Source organism: Typopeltis vanoorti, chromosome 11 (assembly GCF_054136105.1).
Source record: "Typopeltis vanoorti isolate ZY-2024b chromosome 11, IOZ_Tvanoo_1.0, whole genome shotgun sequence".
In the NCBI taxonomy this organism is placed as follows: Eukaryota; Metazoa; Arthropoda; class Arachnida; order Uropygi; family Thelyphonidae; genus Typopeltis; species Typopeltis vanoorti.
This window is the reverse complement of record NC_143559.1, coordinates 36,427,589-36,454,108: the sequence shown is the minus strand read 5'-3', so window position 1 is coordinate 36,454,108 and position 26,520 is coordinate 36,427,589. Positions and strand designations below refer to the sequence as shown.

The following is a 26,520-nucleotide window of genomic DNA, read 5'->3' as shown; positions in this document are numbered from 1 at the left end:
TTTCTTACAAGAATCTATTCAATCGAACGTAAAGAAAGTTCCTACCATTAGTGGTGAAAAGAACAGAAAACACTGATATATGTATTTCCATTATGTTATGCAAGAATTCTTGTTCTTCATTTGAAATAGAAGCAATGTTTGTTTGAATATTATCTCAATTACTGGAAAGTAGGACTATTTTCTTCAGTAGAATTCTCCTGCCTCGTGTTGAAAGTGGGATGAATGGCTACTAAAAATTAAATTACTTTTGGACACATTTGGTATAATTGACTTCAGCAATTTATTTATTTATACATAATAAATAACGAAAAAACTCACGTAGAAATATTATTTAATAGTATAATTTTCGCCTGTGTGTCACAGGCATCTTCAGTACAATAATTGGCACAAAAAATTAAACACTAACTGACAATTCCAAAAAGCGCCACCTAAGTAGCTGGTGTAAGATAACTAAAAAGGTCAATAACTTTCCTAAAAAAAAAAAAAAAAAAAAAAAAAAAAATTTAATACAATAAAAAGTTAGGAAAGATTAGCTGATTTGTAAAGTACTATCTCCCATAAAGGGGATAGACGTAAGCCGTCGGATCTGTTTAAGTTAGGAGAATGAAGTAGAGTTTCACGTGTTTCTTTATAAAGGTGTTCCATGAGAAACTGACTTTTGTGAAGAACTCTTGTCTTTCTCCAATGAACTCTGTGTCTAGTGAAGATGGCATGTTCAGAAAGTCCAGACTTTTCAGGTTTAAAGTATTCAATATAAGATTGGTGTTCTTCTAGCCGAATAGAGGCAGATCTTCCCATTTGTCCGAAATAAGATAATCCACAAGAGCACGGAATCTGGTAGACACTTGGATGATTATGATGTGGAAGCTTGTCCTTAGGAGAAGTGAGAAAGTTGGAGATTTTTCTAAACGGTCGAAAAGCAACAAAAATATTCAGTGGTTTTAAAACTTTTGCTATACATTCACTGATGCCTTGTACATAAGGGATAGTAATGTGCGTTATTTCCTCTGTGTTTGAAGAGGAAGACATATTAAAACTACTCAAAGTTCTTTCAATGAAGCAATTCTTATTACCATTAGATAGAAAGGAAGAAGTTATATATTGTAGTTCTTTCTGTAAAAGATCATCTGATGAACCAGTGTTTTAATAGTTCCTGCCTTTTGACTGGGATGGTGATGAGATTCCGCATGGATATAATGGCCTGTATGAGTCTTCTTTCTATAAACTGAGAAATGTAGGTTACCATCTGGTTGGCGAAGAATTAGAAGATCTAAAAAGGCTAACTGCTGATTTGATTCTACTTCTAGGGTAAACTTGATCCTAGGATGAAATGCGTTTAACTTATTGAGAAATTGTTGAAGTTCATCAGAAGAGCCATTCCATACAGCAAAAATGTCATTTTTGGTGTATGGAATGGCTCTTCTGATGGAATGCCCCCCCCCCCCGTTTTCCGGACTGGTAGATCAGTTCTCCTTTAATTCTGATGACTCGAATTTTGAAGACTCAAAAGGGGGGTTCCGCTTCTCCTTGCACCCCACCCTGAGACCAGTTCTCCTTGAATTCTGATTACTCGAATTTTGAAGACTTGAAAGGGGGGTTCTGTCCCTCCTCCTTTCAAATATGCCTTCAAATATGCCTTCTGCAAACCAAAAGGTCACAGAATCAGAGGCAGGCTGATGAAACACTGGGCCGAAACAGGCTACCTAGACTAGATTCATGATAGGGTGAAGAAGAAAACTACATGTAAAATCTGATAACACAAACCTAACAAATAAGATTTGGAAAAAACCTGTTCACAAGATGCTGGTAATGATGTACACTTAATCTTGTAGTACTGTAAATGTTATGTATACTGCTGAAGGTTACTACATATCAGGAAATGAGAATGATTATAAATAAAATTAATAATAGCATTTGATATCTCCAGTTGTCCTCTGTTGAACTCCAGATTTTTAGTGCAGAAGATACTCAAGATATTAGATTTTTCTCTTTATGTCACTATTAACAACACTGATATTTCAATTTTTCAATTTCAAAGAGTTTTTTTTCTATATCAAACCTTCAGGCCAATGGCAGTATTTTTTAATTCAAGTGGTTGTCCTTTTAGATGCCATTGCAATGACTGATATGTGCCATTAAATTGTCCAATACTAATTTAAGCAACATCAACACATTACTACAAACTTTAATTTCTTACCTGAGTGTTGCCATGTGAGTAAGATTTGAAACAGAAGGACTTTGAGACCTTGAATAAACAGGTGAAGATGCGCGACTTGCTGGATGGCTTCTAAATGGTGAACTAGTACTGTAACTACAAGTAGGAGAATGACTTGATAATGAAGTAATCCGTGAATGACTATTGCTACGAGGTAATACAGCTGTGCCATGAGTTAAAGGAGTATCTGTTACCCAAGAATTGCCCATATCTCCATTTTTTAGGTATGAAAGATTAGATTCCTAAAATTCATCAGTAAAAAATCAGAATATTACATAAAATCCAATGTGCTCTTACATATTATAATATTTTCAAAGTTCAATATAAAAAAAGCTTTCGAGACCAAGACAAAATATTGGCTAATAACTACAACAAAAAAGTTAATTAATATAGGTATTATTTCTGGAAAAATTTCGATGTTACTCCTCTACATAAATATTAATTTTTATGGCTATTGCTGTTTAGGAATACCCCTTTTGTATAATGTCATTGGTTTTTTATTCAATTTTTAGGGCATCACTCCTACACAAAATTAGCCATAAAAATTAATAATGTTAATTAATATTCTTAGATGTCTGCTTTTGGATCTAAGCTAAAGCATGATGAACACACGAAAAATTAACCAATTTAAGATTATGCAGATTGGGTGCTTAAGGGTCAAGGCTGTATAACTGAGAGGAGACCTCCACATAGCCTTTCAAGGAATGCGGAGAACCGACCAGGGCTTCTGACCTAATGACCAATCCTCACCTTCTCGTGGTGCACCCTGTTGGGCATCTACCTGGATAGTGAACGAATGAGGATGGGCTGGCAATTTGGTATTTAGCCGACCAAATTGTATTCCTATTGGTTAAACCAAAATACAAAATGATGGTACAACATGACAAAATTTCATGCCAGCTGGGGCGTTGCCTGGTTAAACAAGGCCCCCGTTGTTTTCGCCAGGTAACCAGTACAAACAGCGAAAAGTCAGCTACTGGAACAAATCTGAAAACACACCCCAACCCAACCCAACACCACCAGAGTTAAAGATTGGTACTATCAACATAAGAAGCCTGAATGGCAAAGAAATGGAAATAGCGGAGGAATCAGATAAGTACTAGATGGACATAATAGGGGTGACTGAAACAAAAAAGACAAAAACTGGTGAGATCTTTCTGAGCAATAAATACAAAATGTTATATTCAGGCAATGACAATCAAGGAAAAGAAGGAGTAGCCATAGTATTCAACACAAAATACGAGGCTAATCTTCTTGAATGGCAGTCAGTCTCAAGTAGAGTAATGTGGGCAAATATGAGAATGGGGAACTGGACAATAAGACTTATTTGTGCCTTTGGTCCAACAGAAGTTCTACTAAGGTAGAAGTGGAGGAATTATTTGAGGCTCTAGAGAAAGCTACTGACACAATGAAAAAGGAAAAGTTAGTTCTGGTTGGGGATCTAAATAGCAGAGTAGGAAGTGATTGTCAGACATACAAAAATGTTTTGGGAAAATTTGGAGAAAAGAGCAAAGCTAATAATAATGGCAAACACCTGTTGGATTTCTGCTCAGGACACGGACTGGTTATTACTAACACCATGTTCCAACATACAAATGTGCACAAATTCACAAGGAGAGAAGAGGCAACGAATAAGAAAAGTCTCATTGACTATGTTATTGTTGATAGTGATGTTTTCTCCCTGGTGCAGGACACCAGAGTGTACAGAGGATTTGAAATTGGAAGTGATCAATATTTGATCTTGAGCAGGATAAAATTGAATTTTGTATTGAAAAGAATAACATCTAAGAAAGTTTTAAAGCGAATAAAAGTTGAGCAGCTCTCAGATGTGAACTGTAGACTAAAATACGCAAAGATTATTGAAGGAAAAATGAAAGAGTTTGAGAACAGGAACCAAACCTTGGAGATTCAGTGGCAAGCCTTGAAGAAAACCTTGACTGATGAAGCTAGAGAGGCATTTGGTGAAGTTGTCTGCAAGGATAGAAAAATTAGAACTCCATGGTGGACACAGGAAGTTAAAGAGGCAGTGAAGGAAACGAAGAAAGCATATCAAAAGTTCCTGGCAAATAAGTCAGCATGTGCTCTTAGAGAATACAGAGACAAATGTAAGAAAGCGAAGCAGTGTGTAAAACCAGCTAAACAAAAGTCATGGAAGGACTTTGACAAGAACATAGAAAATATATATCAAGAAGGTGGCAAAATATTCTGGAGGTTGTTGAAGAAGCTTAGGAATGGAGGTAAAAGGAGTTAGAGATGATAAAGGTGAAATGAAAACGGGAGAAAAAGATATCCTTGAAGTATGGAGTAATTAATTTGAAAATTTGCTAAATGAAACAAGCAGTGATGACAGCATAGTGATAAAAAACACTGACCAGGCATACAGTCAGGATTACATATCCATACTTGAAGTAGAAAAAGCCATCAAAGGCTTGAAATGTGAAAAGGCAGCAGGAGTAGATGATAATCGACCAGAAATGCTGAAGTATGGTGATATAAAAGTCTTACAGTGGCTGCACTGCAAAGTTCAGAATGCCGAGACAGAGAGACGAATTAACAATGATTGGAGTAGAGCTCTCATAGTACCTATATATAAAAAGGGAAATAAAACTAAATGTGAGAATTACAGAGGTATCCCTATTGAGTGTTCCTGGAAGGATATATGCAAGTATACTTGAGAAACGGTTGAGAAGAATTGTGGAAGAAAAGCTTGGTGAAGAACAAGCTGGATTCAGGTCAAATAGAGGCTGTCAGGATCAGATCTTCACTTTACGATAAATAGTGGAGAAATCATTGGAATTTAACAAAGATCTGTATTTAAGTTTTGTCGATTTGGAAAAGGCATATAACAAGGTGCCAAGAGAGAAGCTATTCAATACGCTACAGTTATATGGTGTCAATGGGGCATTATATCAAGCAATACTTAGTCTTTATTTGAGTTGTAAGTCAGCAGTTAGAATTGAAGGAAGTACAGGAAGATGGTTTAATGTTAAATCTGGTGTGAAACAAGGATGCACATTATCCCCTCTGTTATTCATTATCTATATGGATCACATTATGAAGGAAAGTGGTATTAAACATGATATCAAAATTGGAGATGTTAATGTCAGCTCTTTGCTTTATGCGGAAAATGTTATACTTCTAAATAAATCTACTATAAGTCTGCAAGATTCTCTGACTAAATTGAATAACTGTTGTAATAGATATGGTATAAAGGTCAGCAATAAAAAGACAAAAAAAAAGAAAATAGGCAGAATCACTGAAAATGTCAACTGTGTTGTGAAAGGAGAACCTGTGGAACAGGTAAAACATTTCAGCTACTTAGGCACGATTTTTAGTGAAGATGGTAAATTAAATATGGAAATAGACAACAGAATCAACAAAGCTGGTATGGTAGGAAGTCAATTGAATAAATTCATATGGAATAAGAGAGAAATTAGTCGGAACACTAAATTAGCTGTATACAAGACAGTGTTTAAACCAGTTTTAACTTATGGATCTGAGTGCTGGGTCAGAAGTAAAACACTTGACCAAAGACTAGAGACTGCAGATATGAGAGTTCTGAGAAAGATTAGGGGCATGAACAGATGGCATCAATGGCAATATCATATTAAAAACGAGAATACTAGGAAAGAACTTGACATTATCAGCATCCAGGAATGCATTAGCAGAGCTAATCTCAGGTGATATGGTCACTTAAACAGAATGGGCGAGGAAAGATTAGCAAATCAAGTGTTCTCTGCCAATTTTGCAGGAAAAAGACCTAGAGGAAGACCAAGATATAGGTGGATTGATACAGTAAAAAGTGCCTTAGAAGACAAAAATATAAGACCTGATAATATTGGAGTCTTGTAATTTAGCAGACTGATTTTGAGGAAAATTGTAGATAGGAAGTTAGTAATGATGTAAATTTTTCATGTAGTACTATCATATCCTGTACACCCCTTGAGGGTACATGGCAGGAATTTGATTATGATGAGATTTGCAGATGATATTGTATTAATTTCAGAATCAGCACAAAACCTACAGGAAAAAAACATGAGTGATATCAGTATCTGAATATCCCTATCAGGTTAGCATTCTTCTCATCATCTTTCATTCCATCTACCTCTGTTCTTTGGAAAAGACTTCAATACATTTTCGTATATATATTTTTTTTCTGTCCACTTCTGGAGGAAGGCTTCCTCCAGTTCAAAAAAAATATATATAATATATATAAAATAAAAAATATTAATTGTTATAAAAATTATCCAGCCAGAGGACAAAAGTAATTTACAGGTGTAAAATCAACTTTGGATTCTACACCTGCAAGTTATCCAATAGTTAGGTGCCATCCAATAGGTACATATATATTTTGCAAAATATACCTTAAAAAGCTAAGTACTTGTCAGAGACCTAAATAGCAGAGCATAATATGAGTTCTGACATCCAGAAATGATATCATCATTACATCTCCCATGAGTCCAAGAATTAATCACAGGAGGACACAACCAGTGGTGTGCTATAAGGGGCTCGCGCGAGCCCTTTGTTCATTTTTTCTCAAAAATCTGCAAGCCCCTTGTTCTTCTTTTTCTTTACTTTTTATTTAAAAAAAATATATATATATAATTTTTTGAAATATATGAAGCCACAAACTTGTTTGGTAACCTAACAAAAATTAGTCTATTCGGCAGTGTATAGATTATTTGGAATTATTGTTTCAACTCCTCTATAACGAAAGTTTGAAAATATATATGCAATCGTATGGCAAAACCACTAGACAATCAGATATTTGTAAAACTGTCATCAGCGGGTTGTTCCACTGGACATTAGTTCTGTGTTTCAGCACACTGATGTATAACAATTGTTTGTGTTTAAAATTTAAAAATAGCAATAAATTTAAAAACTGTAGATTCAGCAAATTTTATTTTTATAATTGTAAAAGTATTTTTACCCGTGAAACATGAAAAGACTGAAATTTATTATATTAAATTTTTTGGGGGGAAAAAAAATAATGAAAAGTGATTCTGCTGATTCTACTGCTGTTGAAAATGAAGTCGAAGATGAAGTCTGAAGATAATACGCACATTGATTCAATGAATATGCAACAAGTTAGAGGAGAAAGTGAAAATAATTTACCTGATTGCTAAAATGAGAAGCAAGCATCATATTTCAAAACGCAGTATAAGTGGTTAGAAGTTAAAAATGGTAAATTAGGATGTCATGTTTGCTCAAAATATAAAAACTTAAGTATTGAAGGAGAAAAAAGTTGTTTTATCATCAAATGAATGGGTAGAAATCAAAATGAAACCGAATGGAAACACAACAGACTCAAGAACCGCATGTGTGTGTAAAAAGTTATCCAAACATAATGTATCATTTGCTCATAATAAAATCATAAAAATAAACGAAGAAATCTCTTCAAATATCTTCAAAAAATAGGACCTGACTTCTTGTTATAGACCATATAAAAGGTTGGCATCCCTTATCTGCTCTACCAAAGACCAACCACTTTCCCTAGACCTACCTAGTGTATACCAGGTCCCTTGCAGCTGCAAATTGTCTTACTTTGGCCAAACAGGCAGGACAGCAAATATCAGGATCAGAACACAAAGACTACATCCGGTTTCACCAGTACAGCCACTCTGGGCTGACAGACCATGCCTTAGATACCCACCATAGAATTTGTTGGAAGAAAACTAAAATAATACACCGCAGCAAGTTTAAGTACAAAAGATTATTCAAGGAATCATCAGCAGCTCTAAAAAATGTTCCAAACCTCAACAAATTTGGGACATGAAACTACCCCAAATTGGGGAGACTTACATTATGAGAACTTAAGCCCAACGGCCAAGACAACCAAATTAGCCCGACAGAGGGCACCATTAGGACTTTAGGAACAATATTAGTTTCTTGCCTTCTTCCTCATTTGCTTTTGTTAGTGCCTGTGTGCACATACCATATTTTTATGTTCCTGAAGATGGCAACGTGACGTTGCCGAAATATTTAAGTTATTAATTAAAGTTGCCTTTAATTAATATCCTTTTTATGCATTGTTAATTCCGTAAGCTAATTGCCAGTTATGTATGACCAACGTATAAGCCTTGCTACTAGAATTACAATCATCCACGGAGATTCCATTGCACGAAAGGCCCGTCAATACGGCAAAATGAGGTTGAAGATATCGAGACAATTAAATCATCTGACCTTCCTAAAACGCTGCCGGAATAACAAGGTAATCCCTAATTGTGTTAAATTTAAGCACCGTTTTACTTCACAGAAAGCTCTCTGTATTTATAATCATGCTAGCTTCGTCCTATTAAGAGAACAAATTACCGCGACGCGTGTTCTCCTTGCCGACGAAAACAAAACCTTACGAGCGCCAGAGTAAGAGCTTTCAGACACGCTCAGCCATGATCTTTGGACGATTCTTTATGATGTCTCATGCGCTTCGGCAAGAAAAGAATTCGAAAAAATACGTGGTCGACATTTGAAAAAATATGAAAACCTGATAAAGAATTCTACTTCTTTACCACAGCCACCACTCAACAGTGTAGTCAACCTCTTGTCCATAGTTTTAAAGACTGAAGCACTCACCACACTTTCACGTGGCCACAATTTCGCCCTAGCTCCTAAAGGAATACCTGCCAAGGAAATCGTGATCCAAATAGAACGTGGGATTCGCAACCTTCCTAACCATATCGCCAACAACGTCAGACTGGATGTAGCCAGTGTTCTCACCAAAGCAAAACCTCCAAAAACCAACTTATCCAAAGACAAATATGCAGCTCTACTAGAAATGAAGAAAAACAAAAAAATAGTAATCACCAAAGCGGATAAGGGAAATGCCACTGTGGTGCTCAATCAAAAGGATTACAAAAGTAAGCTTAATGCTTTAGTACTAGACCGTACTACCTACCTCCCTATTGAATATAATCCTACCAGCTCTCAGATTAGAACTATCCACAGACTCCTTAAGAAAGTCACTTCTTGACCTGTGGAAGTCACTAACAAACTAAAACCTTATAACTCTAGACCCCCCCCCGATTATATGGACTCCCAAAAATACATAAACAAAATGTGCCATTATGTCTCATAGTGGATGGCATTGATTCCTCCACATATAAATTAGCCAAACATTTAGCCAAAAAGCTCACACACTATACTGGCAACACACCATCACACATAAAAAACTCAGCCCACTTTAAAGCCAGTATAGAAAACCTCTCACTCCAACACACTGACATAATGGTCAGTTTTGACGTCGCCTCTCTATTCACTAATGTCCCACTCAAAGAAACCCTAGAGCTCATCCAAGCCAAGTTTCCTCCCGATATCTCAGCCCTATTTCAGTTCACAATAAACTCAGGCTATTTCGTTTGGCAAGGAAAATTCTACAAACAGATAGCGTGGACATCCATGGGTTCAACACTTTCCCCACCCTTAGCCAATTTCTTTATGGACCTTTGAAGAGAAAGCCTTAAACTCCGCCCCACAAATACCCACTATTTGGCTTCGATACGTGGATGATGTGTTTGCTATTTGGCCACATGGCTCAGATATACTCCACTCCTTCCTAACACACTTAAACAACCAACACCCCAGAGTCCAGTTCACCTTAGAAAAAGAGGAAAACAACACCCTCTCCTTCCTAGACACTTTAATCACTTGCCAGCTTGATGGATCTTTGGTTTTCTCTGTTTACAGAAAACCCACCCATACAGGCAGATACAATCACCAGCAATCCCACCCTCACAACAATATGGGGTTATAAAAACACTATATAACAGGGCAAAATTAATCTGCTCAGATGACGATGCCCTAACCACTGAACTAAACCACATCCTCAACATTTTCTTAGCCAATGGCTATAACCCCCAAAAAATACTAAAACCAGCAAACCACAACCCCCCCCCCCCCAACAATAAAGATTACACAAAATCTATCACCATCTCCTACATCCAGGGCACCTCTGAGATGTAGGGGATGGTGATAGATTGTTCCTAAAGTCCTAATGGTGCCCTCTGGCAGGCTAATTTGGTTGTCTTGACCGTTGGGCTGAAGTTCTCATAATGTAAGGCTCCCAAATGTGGGGTAGTTTCTTGTTATAGACCATATAAAAAGTTGGCATCCCTTATCCACTCTAACAAAGACCAACCACTTCCCCTAGACCTACTGGTGTATACCAGGTCCCTTGCAGCTGCAAATTGTCTTACTTTGGCCAAACCGGCAGGACAGCAAATATCAGGATTTTAGAACACAAAGACTACATCCGGTTTCACCAGTAAAGCCACTCTGGGTTAGTAGACCATGCCTTAGATACCCACCATAGAATTCGTTGGAAGAAAACTAAAATAATACACCGCAGCAAGTTTAAGTACAAAAGATTATTCAAGGAATCATCAGCAGCTCTAAAAAACGTTCCAAACCTCAACAAATTTGGGTGCACGAAACTACCCCAAATTTGGGAGACTTACATTATGAGAACTTCAGCCCAACGGCCAAGACAACCAAATTAGCCCGCCCAGAGGGCACACCATTAGGACTTTATGAACAATATTAGTTTCTTGCCTTCTTCCTCATTTGCTTTTGTTAGTGCCTGCCTGCACATGCAAATATTTTTATGTTCCTGAAGATGGCAAAGTGACATTGCCGAAATATTGAAGTTATTCATTAAAGTTGCCTTTAATTAATATCCTTTTTATGCGTTGTTAATTCCGTAAGCTAATTACCAGTTAGGTACTGATCTAGGATTATCATTGAATTCTAGATTCTCATGAATTAGAATAGTTGAACACATTTCTAAACAAATAAAATTAGAAATATTCTCCAAAATAATAGAAAAAAAATGTAAAATTTCTATAATAGCAGACGAATCGATACTGTTGTCAATTCGTCTACTATTATAGAAAAAAAGTGGTTTAGTTATTCACATACAAGTTGAGCTGACTGAACCATGTATGATTTTTGTAGATCTTGCAGAACTAGAAAATACCACCACTGAATGTATACATGCTACTTTAAATTCATATGGATTTCCTGATAACAATTTAAAAAATCATCTTATTGCATTTTGTTCTGTTGGAGCTAGTGTAATGCCAAGAAACAAATCAGGTGTTGCAATCAAACTTCTAGAAAAATTTCCCAACATAATGATTTGGCATTGAGTAGCTTATCGTTTACAATTAGCATTAGACGATTCAATAAAAAACATTAAAGAAATAAATCATTTTGAAATATTTATAGATAAATTATATGCTTTTCATCATCAATCACCAAAACATCATTGAGAATTAAATACGATTGCAAAAGACCTTGGTATCAAAATTTTAAAGATCGGCTGTGTGTTTGGACCACGATGGGCAGCTTGCAGTTTACGAATGGCTCTTGCTGTGTGGAGAAATTATCCAGCTTTATGCAAGCATTTTGCATTGAACGATAAATATAAGGGCTTTTTAAACCGACTTCTCAATTTGAATTTTTAAAAGATCTATCATTAATGATTGATATTCTACAGGAATTACCATATCTGTCAGAAGCTCTACAAAGTCGCAATGTAAGTATTATAAGGGCTAACTCCTTAATCATGCAAACAATTAATGCAATTAATGATTTTAAAACTTCTGTAGGTTCTTGTGAATCTAAAATTGATACAATGTTAAAATCAAAACAATTTGAAGGAATAGCAATTGAAAGCAAAATCAGATTTCACAAACTACCGCGAAAAATATTACTAAACTCTCTTATGTCTTTAAAGGATAGATTAATGCAGCAAAGAAATTTTAAACTTAAAAATGAAAATTATGAGGATTTGGAAGATGAAGAACTCAGAAACATTTTAAATGTATGTTATCCTGAAACATGGAGTATGGAAAAAGTTACATGTCCATGGTTAGAAGGGAAAAAAAAAAGGATAAGATCTTTAAATGTTATTTTGAAATATGAAATTAAAATTAATGATTTTAGAGATTTAGTGGAAACGGCTTTGACTGGAAAGTTGCAAAGCAAAATTCCCAGCATGGCGAAAAAAGCCAAAGCGACAATTGCAGTTTGCAGCGCTGAAGCCGAACGAGCTTTTAGTGTGATGAATAATATCGTAATGATGAAGAGATCTTCTCTCACTATAACATATTTCTGATTTAATGACAATATGTATAAATGGGAAACCCTTGATTGAATTTAATCCAAATCCCTATGTCAAATATTTTCTAGAAAATTATTGCTCAGCTACAGATCTTCCTAGAAGAACACAAGACGTGAAGGAGGAAGGAAATAAGGTGTGCCAGCTGTTGTCATAAGTATTTCCTTAAAGTAATTGCTTGTAAATGTTAACCTCTAAAAGGAGAGAGTTTTTTTTTTTCATGTAAAATCGTCTCATAGTTTCAAAAGCGATTTTATTAAATAAAATATTATAGTTACTGTTACTACATTTTACAAATAAGAATTCACTTTTGGTAGTCTCATATAAATAAATAGGCCTATAAAATAACGCACCTTGATTGGTACCGTTGATTATCACTTGACGTATAAAAACAAAAGAGAAATATAACATACTTCAATATTATTGTGTTTAGATAATATTTATGTATTATTTATAGATTGTTTGTCATAAAAACTTCTATCGCAAACAAAACAAATTTATTTTGTTTATAAACATCCCGCGAACATCCATTAGTGTTCACAAACATCCCGCTGTGGGAATGGAAGTTTGTGATTGTCTCTGGAAATACTAGTGGTGGCGGTTGGCAATAGATGGCGTTGGTGTAGTTTTGTTTGCTCAATGATGCAAGCCCTTTGTTAAAATTTCCATAGCTCACCACTGGGCATAACCCACCCTTGCACTACTCAATCATCCATCTGTACACTATGCCACTATCTACAAACACACACTAGTGCATGTATAATGCTCTGCATTATACATGTCCATAAGGCAGTGTTTCTCAGCCCTCTTTCATGTGTGTCTCATTTTTTAATATTAGTTTCTGCCCCCCCCCCCCCCCCAACTTGCAATTCTTGTGTTGAGACACTGACAAAACCCATAAAATATAGCAAAAAAAAAAAAAAAAAAAAACTAGGAATTAATTAAAATTTATCATCATCATCAATACATCATCAAATCTTTTGAAAAACTGTATAGATCTGGCATCACTGCACAGACCGTTGAGTTGTATCGGCCTTTCGGAAACATTTGCAACTTCGTCATGGGAAGTCTCAAATGTTTCTGCTAGTATAAATAAGGCTTGAAATGGCAAGACAACAGTAACACTGCAACAGTGACCAACAGTGAGAAGTCGATAGTTGGCGTTATTTTACTCGTATTCACAATGACTGTGATACATAGTATAAAAACAATCTTGTGGAGCGCTGACGTCAACAAATTCAGGTTCACAGAATATCACTCCGAAAGTAAAATCAAGAAAGTATGCAGCAGAATATTTAGATCGGTTTTACAAAGACTGAAGTAAATGACAAAGAAAGACTACTGTGTGTTACTTGTTCGAAAATTTTGACAGCTGATAGCATGAAACCGAATAAACTTAAAAGACATTTAGAAACACTTCATAAGGAGTATGTTAACAAACCAAGAGATCTTTGGTGCCAAACTAAAATGTTTTGAAAAGCAAAAATCTAGCATTAAAAAAAGCTTTGTCTGTAAATGAAAAGCATTACTAGCTTCTTACAAATTTGCATAAAAAACAGCTAGGTGCAAAAGCCCCCCACACTATCGGAGAAGCCCTAGTTCTGCCAGCTGTGATAGATATTGTGGAAACTATGCTTGGAGAAAATTTTACTAATTACAGTGCATACCTCTATCAAATGATACTGCTGTTCAGCATTGGTGATATATGTGAAGATATGCAGCAACAACTTTTGTCAAAGCTTTGTAAACAATTATTCTCAATTCAGCTTGACAAGGCAACAGATAACAAGGATTGTCATTTAATTGCTTATGTTCAATTTTGCGATGGATTATCAGCAGTTGAAGAGTTATTGTTTTCTAACCCAATAGAAAGAAGAGCCATAGCACCTGAATTGTTCAAAATATTGATATTGGACGATTTTATATGCAAGGCAAACATACAGTGGAAACATTGTGTTGGAATTTGCACTGATGGTGCTGGAGTTATACCTGGAAGGTTTAAAAGTTTACAAGCCCTTGTGATGAAAAAATCCCCACAATGTATTTGGACACATTGCATGATTCATTGAGAAGCTCTTCCTGCAAAGGAAATGAGTCCTGGTCTAAACACTGTGTTAACAACAGTTATAACCATGGTGAATTAACTAGACTGAACTTTCAAAGAAATGGCCAGAGCAGAACATTCAGTGTTATTATTTTACTGTGAGACAAAACGATTATCACAGGGAAAATGTTTACAGCATGTTGACGAATTAAGAGATGAAATAGCAATCTTCTTGGAAGAGGAAAATCACGAAGAAGCAGAGAAGTTTAGAGACTACTTATTTATGATGAAATTGAGCTACTTAGTGGACATATTTGAGAACCTAAATATATTAAACCTGCAACTCCAAGGAAAAATACACATATCTTAGAGATGGTTGACAAAGTTAATGCTTTTTGTAAAAAACTAGAGTTATGGAACAAAAAAGTAAAGCAACAAAAATTAGAAATGTTTCCAAATGTGGATGAATTTATCAAAACCAACAAGGCAACAATCTTAGGGCTGCTTAAGGGTCAAAGTTGTATAACTGAGAGGAGACCTCCACATAGCCTTTAAAGGAATGCGGAGAACCGACCAGGGCTTCTGACCTAATGTTCAATCCTCACCTTCTCGTGGTGCACCCTGTTGGGTATCTACTTTGATACTGAACGAACGAGGATGGGCTGGCAATTTGGGATTTAGCCGACCAAATTGTATTCTTATTGGTTAAACCAAAATAAAAAATGATGGTACAACTTGACAAAATTTCATGCCGGCTGGGGCATCGCTCGATTAAACAAGGCCCCCGTTGTTTTCGCCAGGGAACCAGGGCGAACAGCGAAAAGTCAGCTACTGGAACAAATCTGAAAACAAACCTTAACTCAACATCACCAAAGTTAAAGATCAGTACTATCAACGTAAGAAGACTGAATGGCAAAGAAATGGAGCTAGCTGAGGAATTAGATAAGTACCAGATCGACATAATAGGGGTGACTGAAACAAAAAAGGGCAAAACTGGTGGGATCTTTCTGAGCAATAAATACAAAATGTTATATTCAGGCAATGACAATCAAGGAAAAGAAGGAGTAGCCATAGTATTCAACACAAAATACGAGGCTAATCTTCTTGAATGGCAGTCAGTCTCAAGTAGAGTAATGTGGGCAAATATGAGAATGGGGAACTGGACAATGAGACTTATTTATGCCTATGGTCCCACAGAAGGTTCTACTAAGGTAGAAGTGGAAGAATTTTTTGAGGCTTTAGAAAAAGCAACTGACACAATGAAAAAGGAAAACTTGGTCCTTGTTGGGGATCTAAATAGCAAAGTAGGAAATGATTGTGAGACATACAAAAATATTTTGGGAATATTTGGAGAAAAGAGCAAAGCTATTAATAATGGCAAATGTCTGTTGGATTTCTGCTCAGGACATGGACTGGTTATTACTAACACCATGTTCCAACATAAAAATGTGCACAAATTCACATGGAGAGAAGAGGCTAGGAATAAGAAAAGTCTCATTGACTATGTTATTGTTGATAGTGATGTTTTCTCCCTGGTGCAGGACACCAGAGTGTACAGAGGATTTGAAATTGGAAGTGATCACTATTTAATCTTGAGCAGGATAAAATTGAATTTCATATTGAAAAGAATAACATGTAAGAAAGTTTTAAAGCGAATAAAAGTTGAGCAGCTCTCAGATGTGAACTGTAGACTAAAATACAGAAATATTATTGAAAAGAAAATGAAAGAGTTTGAGAACAGGAATCAAACTTTGGAGATTCAGTGGCAAACTCTGAAGGAAACATTGACTGATTCTGCCAGAGAGGCATGTGGTGAGGTTGTGTGCAAGGATAAAAAAATCAGAACTCCTTGGTGGACACAGGAAGTTAAAGAGGCAGTGAAGGAAAAGAAGAAAGCATATCAAAAGTTCCTGGCAAATAAGTCAGCTTTTACTCTTACAGAATACAGATACAAATGTAAGAAAGCTAAACAGTGTGTAAAACTAGCTAAACAAAAGTCATGGGAGGACTTTGGCAAGAATATAGAAAATAAATATCAAGAAGGTGGCAAAATATTCTGGAGGTTGTTGAAGAAGCTTAGGAATGGAGGAAAGAGTGCTGTAAAAGGAATTAGAGATGATAAAGGTGAAATGAAAACAGGAGAAAAAGATATCCTTGAAGTATGGAGTAATTACTTTGAAAAACTGCTAAATGAAACAAGCAGTGATGACAGCACAGTGATAAAAAACACTAACCAGGCATGCAGTCAGGAATACATATCCATACTTGAAGTAGAAAAAGCCATCAAAGGCTTGAAATGTGGAAAGGCAGCAGGAGTAGATGATATTCGACCAGAAATGCTGAAGTATGAGTCTTACAGTGGCTGCACTGCATAGTTCAGAAAGCCTGGGAAGAGGGACGAATTCCCAATGATTGGAGTAGAGCTCTCATAGTACCCATATATAAAAAGGGAAATAAAACTGAATGTGAGAATTACAGAGGTATTTCCCTACTGAGTGTTCCTGGCAAGATCTATGCATGTATACTTGAGAAACGGTTGAGAAGAATTGTGGAAGAAAAGCTTGGTGAAGAACAAGCTGGATTCAGGCCAAAAGAGGCTGTCAGGATCAGATCTTCACTTTACGACAAATAGTCAAGAAAGCATGGGAATATAACAAAGATCTGTATTTAAGTTTTGTCGATTTGGAAAAGGCATATGACAAGGTGCCAAGAGAGAAGCTATTCAATGCGCTGCAGTTATATGGTGTCAATGGGGCATTATATCAAGCAATACTTAGTCTTTTTTGAATTGTGAGTCAGCAGTTAGAATTGAAGGAAGTACAGGAAGATGGTTTAATGTTAAATCTGGTGTGAGACAAGGATGTACATTATCCCCTCTGTTATTCATTATCTATATGGATCACATTATGAAGGAATGTGGTATTAAACCTGATATCAAAATTGGAGATGTTAATGTCAGCTCTTTGCTTTATGCGGATGATGTTATACTTCTAAATAAATCCGCTACAAGTCTGCAAGATTCTCTGACTAAATTGAATAGCTGTTGTAATAGATATGGTATGAAGGTCAGCAATAAAAAGACAAAGACAATGAAAATAGGCAGAATCATTGAAAATGTCAACTGTGTTGTGAATGGAGAACCTGTGGAACAAGTAAAACATTTCAGCTACTTAGGCACAATTTTTACTGAAGATGGTAAACTAAATATAGAAATAGACAACAGAATCAGCAAAGCTGGTATCGTGGGAAGTCAATTGAATAAATTCATATGGAATAAGAAAGAAATTAGTCAGAACACTAAATTAGCTGTATACCAGTGTTCAAACCAATTTTAACTTATGGATCTGAGAGCTGGGTCAGAAGTAAAACACTTGACCAAAGACTAGAGACCGCAGATATGAGAATCCTGAGAAAGATTAGAGGCGTGAACAGATGGCATCAATGGCAATATCATATTAAAAACGAGGATATTAGGAAAGAACTTGACATTGTCAGCATCCAGGAATGCGTTAGCAGAGCTAATCTCAGATGGTATGGTCACTTAAATAGAATGGGAGAGGAAAGATTAGCAAAACAAGTGTTCTCTGCCAGGTTGGCAGGAAAACGACCCAGAGGAAGACCAAGATATAGGTGGATTGATACGGTACAGACGATAGAAATATAAGATCTGATAATATTGGAGTCTTGACAAGTAACAGACTGATTTGGAGGAAAATTGCAGATAGGAAGTTAGTAATTATGTAATTTTTTCATGTTGTACTGTCATATCCTGTACACCCCTTGAGGGTACATGGCAGGAATTTGATGATGATGATGATGATGACAAGGCAACACGTCAAAGTTTTATTTGCAACTATTGAAAATCATTTAACAATGTTGACAAGAATTTTAGAAACTATTTTATAACCAACGACAACATGATGGCAATGTACAAGTGGGTTAGAAACCCATTTCAAATTATCCCTGAAGATTTCTCACTTGAAGAGGAACAACAATTTATAGACTTCACATCAAGAGGCAAAATCTAAGAACAATTTGCATCTAAGTCGCTGTTTGAATTTTGGGCTTGATGGCCAATTTTCTGCACTAAAGTCAAGAGCTTTTTGTGTACTTTTGCCATTTCTATCATCTTATTACTGTGAAATCAGGTTTTCTGCAGTAGCTGCCTTAAAAACAAAATACAGATCTCAGTTAAATACAGAAAGAAAACTGTTAGTTTGACAGTCTGTTAGTTGGTGATTGACAGTGTTAATGTCAATTAACAGTGTCAATCACCATCATATGAAAAGCTTTGCTCTGCAACACAGGCCCAAGGAAGCCATTAATTTTTAGATTCATTGTTATTGTTTAGTTTTAATTAGTTGCTTGATATATTTTGCAATATCGATGTTTATGTAAGTGTATTCAATATAGTGGATTTTATACATTTTATTATTTTATTTTCTGAGTGTATTTATGTGTTTGTTTATATGTTGTTCTTGTGTCAATAAATAGTTTCATTAAATGATTTGTTTCAATAAAATAGTTTTTCCTTTGATTTCCACTTTCCCCCCCTTTAGGTATTTCACAACCACCTACCACATAGGTTGAGAATCACTGCCATAAGGATATGTGCAATGCATTATAGGATACTAAGGCAAGTGATGTGAAGCCATTAGCCTGATTATAGGTTGCCTACTCATGAAGTTACTTCATGTGCAAACTTTGTTTGCTTACACTTAGATAAAGGATGAAACCAAGAATATAATTTCTTGGCATCATTAATTTATAAAGTTTACATCTTAAATAACTAGGCTACTTGTATAAATGAGCAATTTGAAAAAATTAAGTGAAAAAACTTTCAATAACTATCTCTTTTCAAATATTTTAATAATATGGTGATAAACCATTCTCCTTAATTCCTTCTGAATCATCAGTGGAAGCTAATTCCTTTTGAATTAACTTCCTGATGAGACCTCAATAAAAGTCAAAACTAGTCTGGTTAATGACCCATCCCATATTGCATAGCAATATACATCTGAGAGGAAGTGCGATTTGCATTATGGAATATCATCGTATCACATCAGTAACTTCATCTGAGAGGAAGTGCGATTTGCATTATGGAATATCATCGTATCACATTAGTAACTTCATCATCTCTACAAAAATGAAGCATTTTCTTCTAGACACTACATCCATCCAGCTAGAAACACTACAAATCTCAAATCCTCCAAACCTTACAATACTATTTATATAAACATTTTACATGTGCTGTCCAGAGTAGAGCAGAATGGCTAATAGATGATCCATAAGTCATTCACTTCAACCAGTATCTCATAGACAGTCTGAGTTCTTTGTCACTTCTATCATATCCAGAGATGATGCTCCTCTATTCTGGTATCCATTATTCCATCGCTTTTCAGTTGGCATATTAAATCACGAGGAGGAGCAGATACTAACATTGCTTTAAAATCCAACTGCAAATGCACCAAATCTGCTTCTCCTCTTCCTCTTGCATTTGTCTACATTCTCTGGAAAACAGTCTTTCTTGTCCTCTTTCATTCCATTTGCATCCATTCTCTGGAACAGACCTTCTAGCAGCATTGCTCAATGAATACAACTTAGTCTACATTTAGCATTTTAACAAATTAATGTATAGATTCTGCTGCCTCTCGCGCGCGCGCATGCGTGTGTGTGTGTGTGTGTGTAAATTTCGCTGTCAAACCAAATACCTCGAAAGTTGTTCTTCTCAATTTCCAAACACTATGTACACCTTCACCTCTGTGATAAATAATGATCAGCGAAGGATCTTTATTGGTACACACAATTTCTTCTGTTGCATCACTACAATAACTGTATCTTCCAGGACAGGATGGGCCTCCTGTTCGTTTGATCAGTGGGACAATTTCATCTAATGGATGAAGCATGCTGAACATTAATGGGAGTTGCTCAACACTATCCCTAAAATAAAAATAAATAAATATAGAAGAAATAAATATTTCCTTCATACTCTCAAATTTATAAGGTATATGCATCATATCATAAATAAATATTACAGCCAAAAAAAAAAAAGTAAATATTACAATCAATTTTCTGAAAATATTTTGAATATTTTGCCTTTCATTCAGGCTGAGGCATACAATTAAACAAGGACTGAGCAGGTTTCTGTCAGGGAACCACAGCAAACAGTGAAAGGTCAGCTACTAAAATAAACTAAAATTCTTTCTTTTAAGGTTTTACAAGGTGGTCAAGTTACAAGCATTCACAGTGAAGAATTTATGCAGAAGAATTTATAAAAAAACACACATTGAAATAATTACTTTACTAATAATAAAGAAAATAATATTCAATGTTTCGACGTCTGTATTGAGGCCATCATTAGGAAAACATTCTTCAATAAACTATTCAATTGATTTTTCTGTCTGTCCATAATAAGATGACAAGCAATCGCACCACAGCTGATAAACACCCAGATATCAAAGTAGGCAATGCCAAGGTTTTGTGGATCTCATCTTGATGAAGGGGATTAATACTACTTTGATTTTATATTCTTTAATGTTTTTGCCAGTTTTATAGAAATAGAGCTAATATATGGAAGCAAGATGAAGCCTCTGTTTTCTTCATTAGAAATTTCTCTGGTTTCATGTCAGTCGAGTTAGTCTGGAGATGATGTAGTCATTATAGTCATTTTGAAGGAAAGTGTTTCTCAAATGCTGAAGTTCATTAGTTAGTTCATCCTTATATTGAATACTGTAGATGTGAAGCCTCAGCTTTGTCATCACATGTGCTCTCTTCAGCTGACCCACAGGATGCTTTGCAAATGAGATAATAAGTACAGATAATAAGCCGAAAGGCTATTTTACCAGCGAATTTGTTAATTAAGAGGGGAGATGTTAAATCCCATTTTATTTTATAGCCGGGTACGAAACTCGGGTCAAAATCCATCGACATGCATAGAGTTTCAATGCCGAAAAAACCATCGGCGGAACCAAGTGTAAATGATCACTTGGATAGTACAACACCAGGGCAACTCCATGCAAAGGTGGAGCAAGCTCCCTCACTAACTTGAATATTCTTTCATAATGTAAACCCAGCTCCTAAGAGATGTATATATATAGTTTTACATTATGAGAAGAGGTCACTACCCAGACCGGTTTCCACTTGGTTCCGCCGATAGTTTTTTCGGCATTGAAACTCTATGCATGTCGATGGATTTCGACCCAAGTTTCATACCCGGCTATAAAATAAAACGGGATTTAACATCTCCCTCTTAATGAGACATCAAGTGTTATGTGATAAATCAGAACTATTACACTGTTGCTATGATGCAACAGAAAGAAAAATTTTGTAGTCTTTGGAAATGACATTAGATCCTAAACATCTAAATATTAGCCCAAGTATCAACTTGTCTGAATACACCTTAGCCATCATTAGCCAAACACGTGCACACGAATGTGTAAACATGCACACAATGTACTAAACAATGCAGCATACAATTAGAAATATTTTAAAATAGCATCCGTCTCTTCTATTACTACATAATGGTTGTCACCTTTGGTAGTCTTTACTAAAAGATGTAGTATACTAGTTTATATGGTTACACCTAAAGAAATCCTGTGCAATTGTGAAGAAGCACCGTGTTGTTAATTAAAATAAATGTAATCATGTTCCACCTTATAAACTCTTAGTTACATCATACTCATGAACTAGCAAAGTCTACAAGCTTTTGGGTGTGTGTGCGTGTGTGTGTGCGCGCGCGCGTATTGTACATCAAGTGAATGATTAGATTCAGTAAATAATGAAGCCTTAATTATGGGGGTGGAGGATAAATAACCATAAGCATTCACTAACTACTATTTCATTGATCCTAATACATTTAGAAAAGATTTGCAACATAATTAACTCTGATTAAACTACTAAATACCAAAAATCTCGGAAACCACACAGGCTTCATAATAGTATGAAGCCTGTGAGGTTTCTGATTACTATAAATATCCCATTTATAGCAATCAGAATTATTTTTTTACCTTTCAGTCATGCTTGATTCCAAATCGCAAAGAGTTCTTTCGAGTAAAAGTCCATATCTGGTGACCCAGATTTCAGAAACCTATAAGTATAAAAGCACTATCAGAGCTTTCTATAATATATATGAATTAAATATAGTGAACTATTATTTAACTACCCAAATGACTAACATATTACAATATAGAAAGTACTTCAACCTATCTGAGTCCTTTTGTGATATTATTATTTAAATAATACCACAGGGCATTTATAGTAATTGATGTTATTTCTTTTTAAACAAATCAACATGCTTGACCACCTCTTAAAACCAAGAGCATTTTTTTTTCCATTGTAATAACATGTAACAAATTAAAGAAAAAAATTTAAAAAAAAATTAAAGGTACAAAAAATACCAAACAAAAGCAGTGATTACAAGGACAGTGATGATTGGGGATCACTGAAATCCAAAATAATCAGTATCTATCTAAATGTTTTGCAAAAAAAAAGATCTTCACTTCTATTAAAGGTATTCATGCAAGCAGATAAATTCAATGGAGTTTCTAAAATGATCTACCATCAATTTTCTGCTAGGGTTTTGACATACTTTTTTAGAGTGGGCAAAGCTTTGGCCAGTTTAACCCATGCAGGAAAGATCACATGGATTTATTACACAAAAAAAGAAAAATCATGTCTGCATGTCCATCACAATCACCTTTGACAGCTAAACAGGACATTTTTGGTAAGAAGTCGTAGTCCATAGCCATCAAAGGTAATGTGTACAAGAAGACATGATTTTTCTTTTCTTGTGAAATAAATCTCTGTGATCTTTCCTGCATAGGTTACACCAGCCAAAACTTTGGTCAGTCTAACCTATGTAAGTACAATGAATTTCAAAATGTCTGGATAATTTTGGAAAGAATTGGTATGGAAATTAAGAAAGTTCTTAACCTTAGAACTAACAAAAATTGGATTTAATCCTCCTCTCCAATCCAACTCTCATTTCTAGGTGGTGAACCCCAAAACCTGAACAACAAAACAGAAGACTGAGTACCAAATCCAGTGGTAAGATTAGTCAGACACAGATGAGAAAAGGGAGACTTTATAGGGCATGTTTGGTGGACTTAAAGCGGTTATCTCCTCCTTTCTCTTAGTGTTGCACGGTGATCAGCATTCATTTTGGAAATTATGGACTTTACAACTGTGTAATAAATAACTATTTCTAATTTCCCGACGTTTTGACCTTCATATCAAGGTCATCATCTGGAGTATATACAAGGACAAGCTGAGCTACATTTCACAGAGTAGGCTAAAGAAACAATGATTTGACAACTGGTTATTCTACTGGCATGACCTCTAGTGAAAAAAAAAAGATACAGATAAAATTAATTAAATATTTAGAAACTACATCAAATCTAAATTCTATTTAAGATAACATGGGAGAAACATTCTTTCATATTGATAGTTTTCTTACAGTAACAGTGATGTCTTTCCTGCATAATCTGGATTTTTAAGATGACAGTTGTTATATTAGATTTAAGGTTCTGGATTATCTACAGTTCTGTTTATAGGACTTCCTTAGGAAGGAAGGTTCTGTTTGTAGAATATGTGCCTTCCATATGCTTGGGATTTTTAGACCATCATTATTGTTCAGATTGGGGTGGTTGATAAGAATCTCACAGGCTTCCTTAAATTTGCGTGCATACCATGGTTTGGTGTGATGTAAACAACTGATGCTTTTCCTGTCAATTCTATGTAAAGTGTTCAGGGCATGATCAGAAAGGCCAGCTTCACCACAGTTATTATATACCATACTTCACCATAGTTATCAGAAACACACAATACTTCACAAACATAATCAAAGACATTACATTAGAAAAAGATGATTTATTAATCAGTTTTGACATCTCTGCCCTCTTTACGAATGTCCCAATCAAAAGCACAATCCTCCTTTTACAGAACAAATTCTCTCCAGATATCACGGCGCTCTTTGCGAATGTATTGCGCTCTGTTATTTTGTATGGAAAAACGCTTTCTACCCACAAAAAGAAGGCACAGCCATGGGCTCGCCATTATCCCCCTATTGCTAACTTTTATATGGAACATTTTGAGCAACATGCTCTAGATTCCTCTCCTTTAAAACCCAAAGTCTGGCTTAGATATGTTTACGATCTGGCACCATGGCTGCCAGACACTAGACACTTTCCTCAGCCACCTAAACAAACAACACAAACGCATACACTTCACAACTGAGATTGAAAAACAGAACACGCTTCCATTTCTAGATACACTTGTCACACATCTTCCTTCTGGCAGTCTTTCCTTCACTATTTACCAGAAACCGACATATCCTAGACAATATATACACATAAACTCCGACGACCCACCACCACTCAACACAAAAACTAGGTGTCATTAATACTCTAAAAAACAGGGTACAATGAACAAGCAATGAAAGACAAATTTAAAGTTATCAGTACTTTTCTAAAAAATGGTTACAGCCAAAACACCATTAACAAAATTCTCTACAAGACCTCAATAAAAAACAAAGAAAAACCAGACTACAATAAAACTATAACCATTCCTTACATTAAAGGGACATCAGATAAAATAAACAGAATACTATACTACAGAAATACAACCACAAAGCCACCTTTAAACCTCCTGCAAAATTAAAAAGCTTACTTAACTCATCCAAAGACCCACTCCCTCTGCTGACCCACGCTGGAGTATACCGTATTTATCGCACCTATAATCTACAATACATAGCAGAAACAGGTGTGCACAATTCCTATCAGACAAAAGGAACATAAACGACACATTAAATATAATAACTATGGTGAAGCTGGTCTTTCTGATCATGCCCTGAACACTTTACAAAGAACAGACTGGAAAAGCACCAGTTGTTTACATCACACCAAAACATGGTATGCATGCAAATTTAAGGAAGACTGTGAGATTCTTATCAACCACCCCAATCTGAACAATAATGATGGACTAAAAATCCCAAGCATATGGAAGGCACATATTCTACAAACAGAACCTTCCTTCCTAAGGAAGTCCTATAAACAGGACTGCAGATAATCCAGAATCTTAAATATAATATAACAACTGTCATGTTAAAGATAGGATATCATTGTTACAGTAAGAAAACTACCAATATGAAAGAATGTTTCTCCCATGTTATCTTAAATAGAATTTAGCTTTGATGTAGTTTCATCTTCATCATCATCATCGTCAATTTCTGATATATATCCTCAACGGGTGTACAGGATATAATAGTACTACATGAAAAATTTACATCATTACTAACTTCCTATCTACAATTTTCCTCCAAATCAGTCTGCTACATGACAAGACTCCAATATTATCAGGTCTTATATTTCTGTCTTCTAAGGCACTTTTTACTGTATCAATCCACCTATATCTTGGTCTTCCTCTGGGTCTTTTTCCTGCCAACCTAGCAGAGAACACTTGTTTTATTAATCTTTCCTCTCCCATTCTGCTTAAGTGGCCATACCACCTCAGATTAGTTCTGCTAATGCATTCCTGGATGCTTTCAATATCAAGTTCTTTCCTAATATCCTCGTTTTTAATATGATATTGCCATTGATGACATCTGTTCACACCCCTAATCTTTCTCAGGAATCTCATATCTGCAGTCTCTAGTCTTTGGTCAAGTGTTTTACTTCTAACCCAGCTCTCAGATCCACAAGTTAAAATTGGTTTAAACACTGTCTTGTATACAGCTAATTTATTGTTTTGGCTAATTTCTCTCTTATTCCATATAAATTTATTCAGTTGACTTCCTACCATACCAGCTTTGTTGATTCTGTTGTATATTTCTATATTTAACTTACCATCTTCACTAAAAATCGTGCCTAAGTAGCTGAAATGTTTTACTTGTTCTATAAATCCACAATGCCGTTGATATTCTCAATGTTTCTGCCTATTTTCATTGTTCTGTTTAATGCTGACCTTCATACCATATCTATTACAACAGTTATTCAATTTCGTCAGGGAATCTTGAAGATTTGCAGCGGATTTATTTAGAAGTATAACATCATCCTCATAAAGCAAAGAGCTGAGATTAACACCTCCAATTTTGATATCATGTTTAATACCATTTTCCTTCATAATGTGATCCATATAGATAATGAATAA

At 35.5% G+C, this 26,520-nt stretch overlaps 1 protein-coding gene across 4 annotated transcripts in view; it reads right to left on the bottom strand.

Annotated features, from left to right (window-relative positions):
• shtd (anaphase promoting complex subunit 1) overlaps positions 1 to 26,520 on the bottom strand; it is an 844,012-nt gene that overhangs the window by 700,352 nt on the left and 117,140 nt on the right. For all 4 annotated transcript variants that reach the window (XM_090401046.1, XM_090401047.1, XM_090401049.1 and 1 more), the window contains 3 exons: positions 22,383 to 22,462; positions 20,088 to 20,316; positions 2,198 to 2,457 (listed from right to left, as the gene is read on the bottom strand). In XM_090401046.1, coding sequence (XP_090257172.1) covers positions 2,198 to 2,457; positions 20,088 to 20,316; positions 22,383 to 22,462 — 569 coding nt within the window. The remainder of the gene's footprint in view (positions 1 to 2,197; positions 2,458 to 20,087; positions 20,317 to 22,382; positions 22,463 to 26,520) is intronic.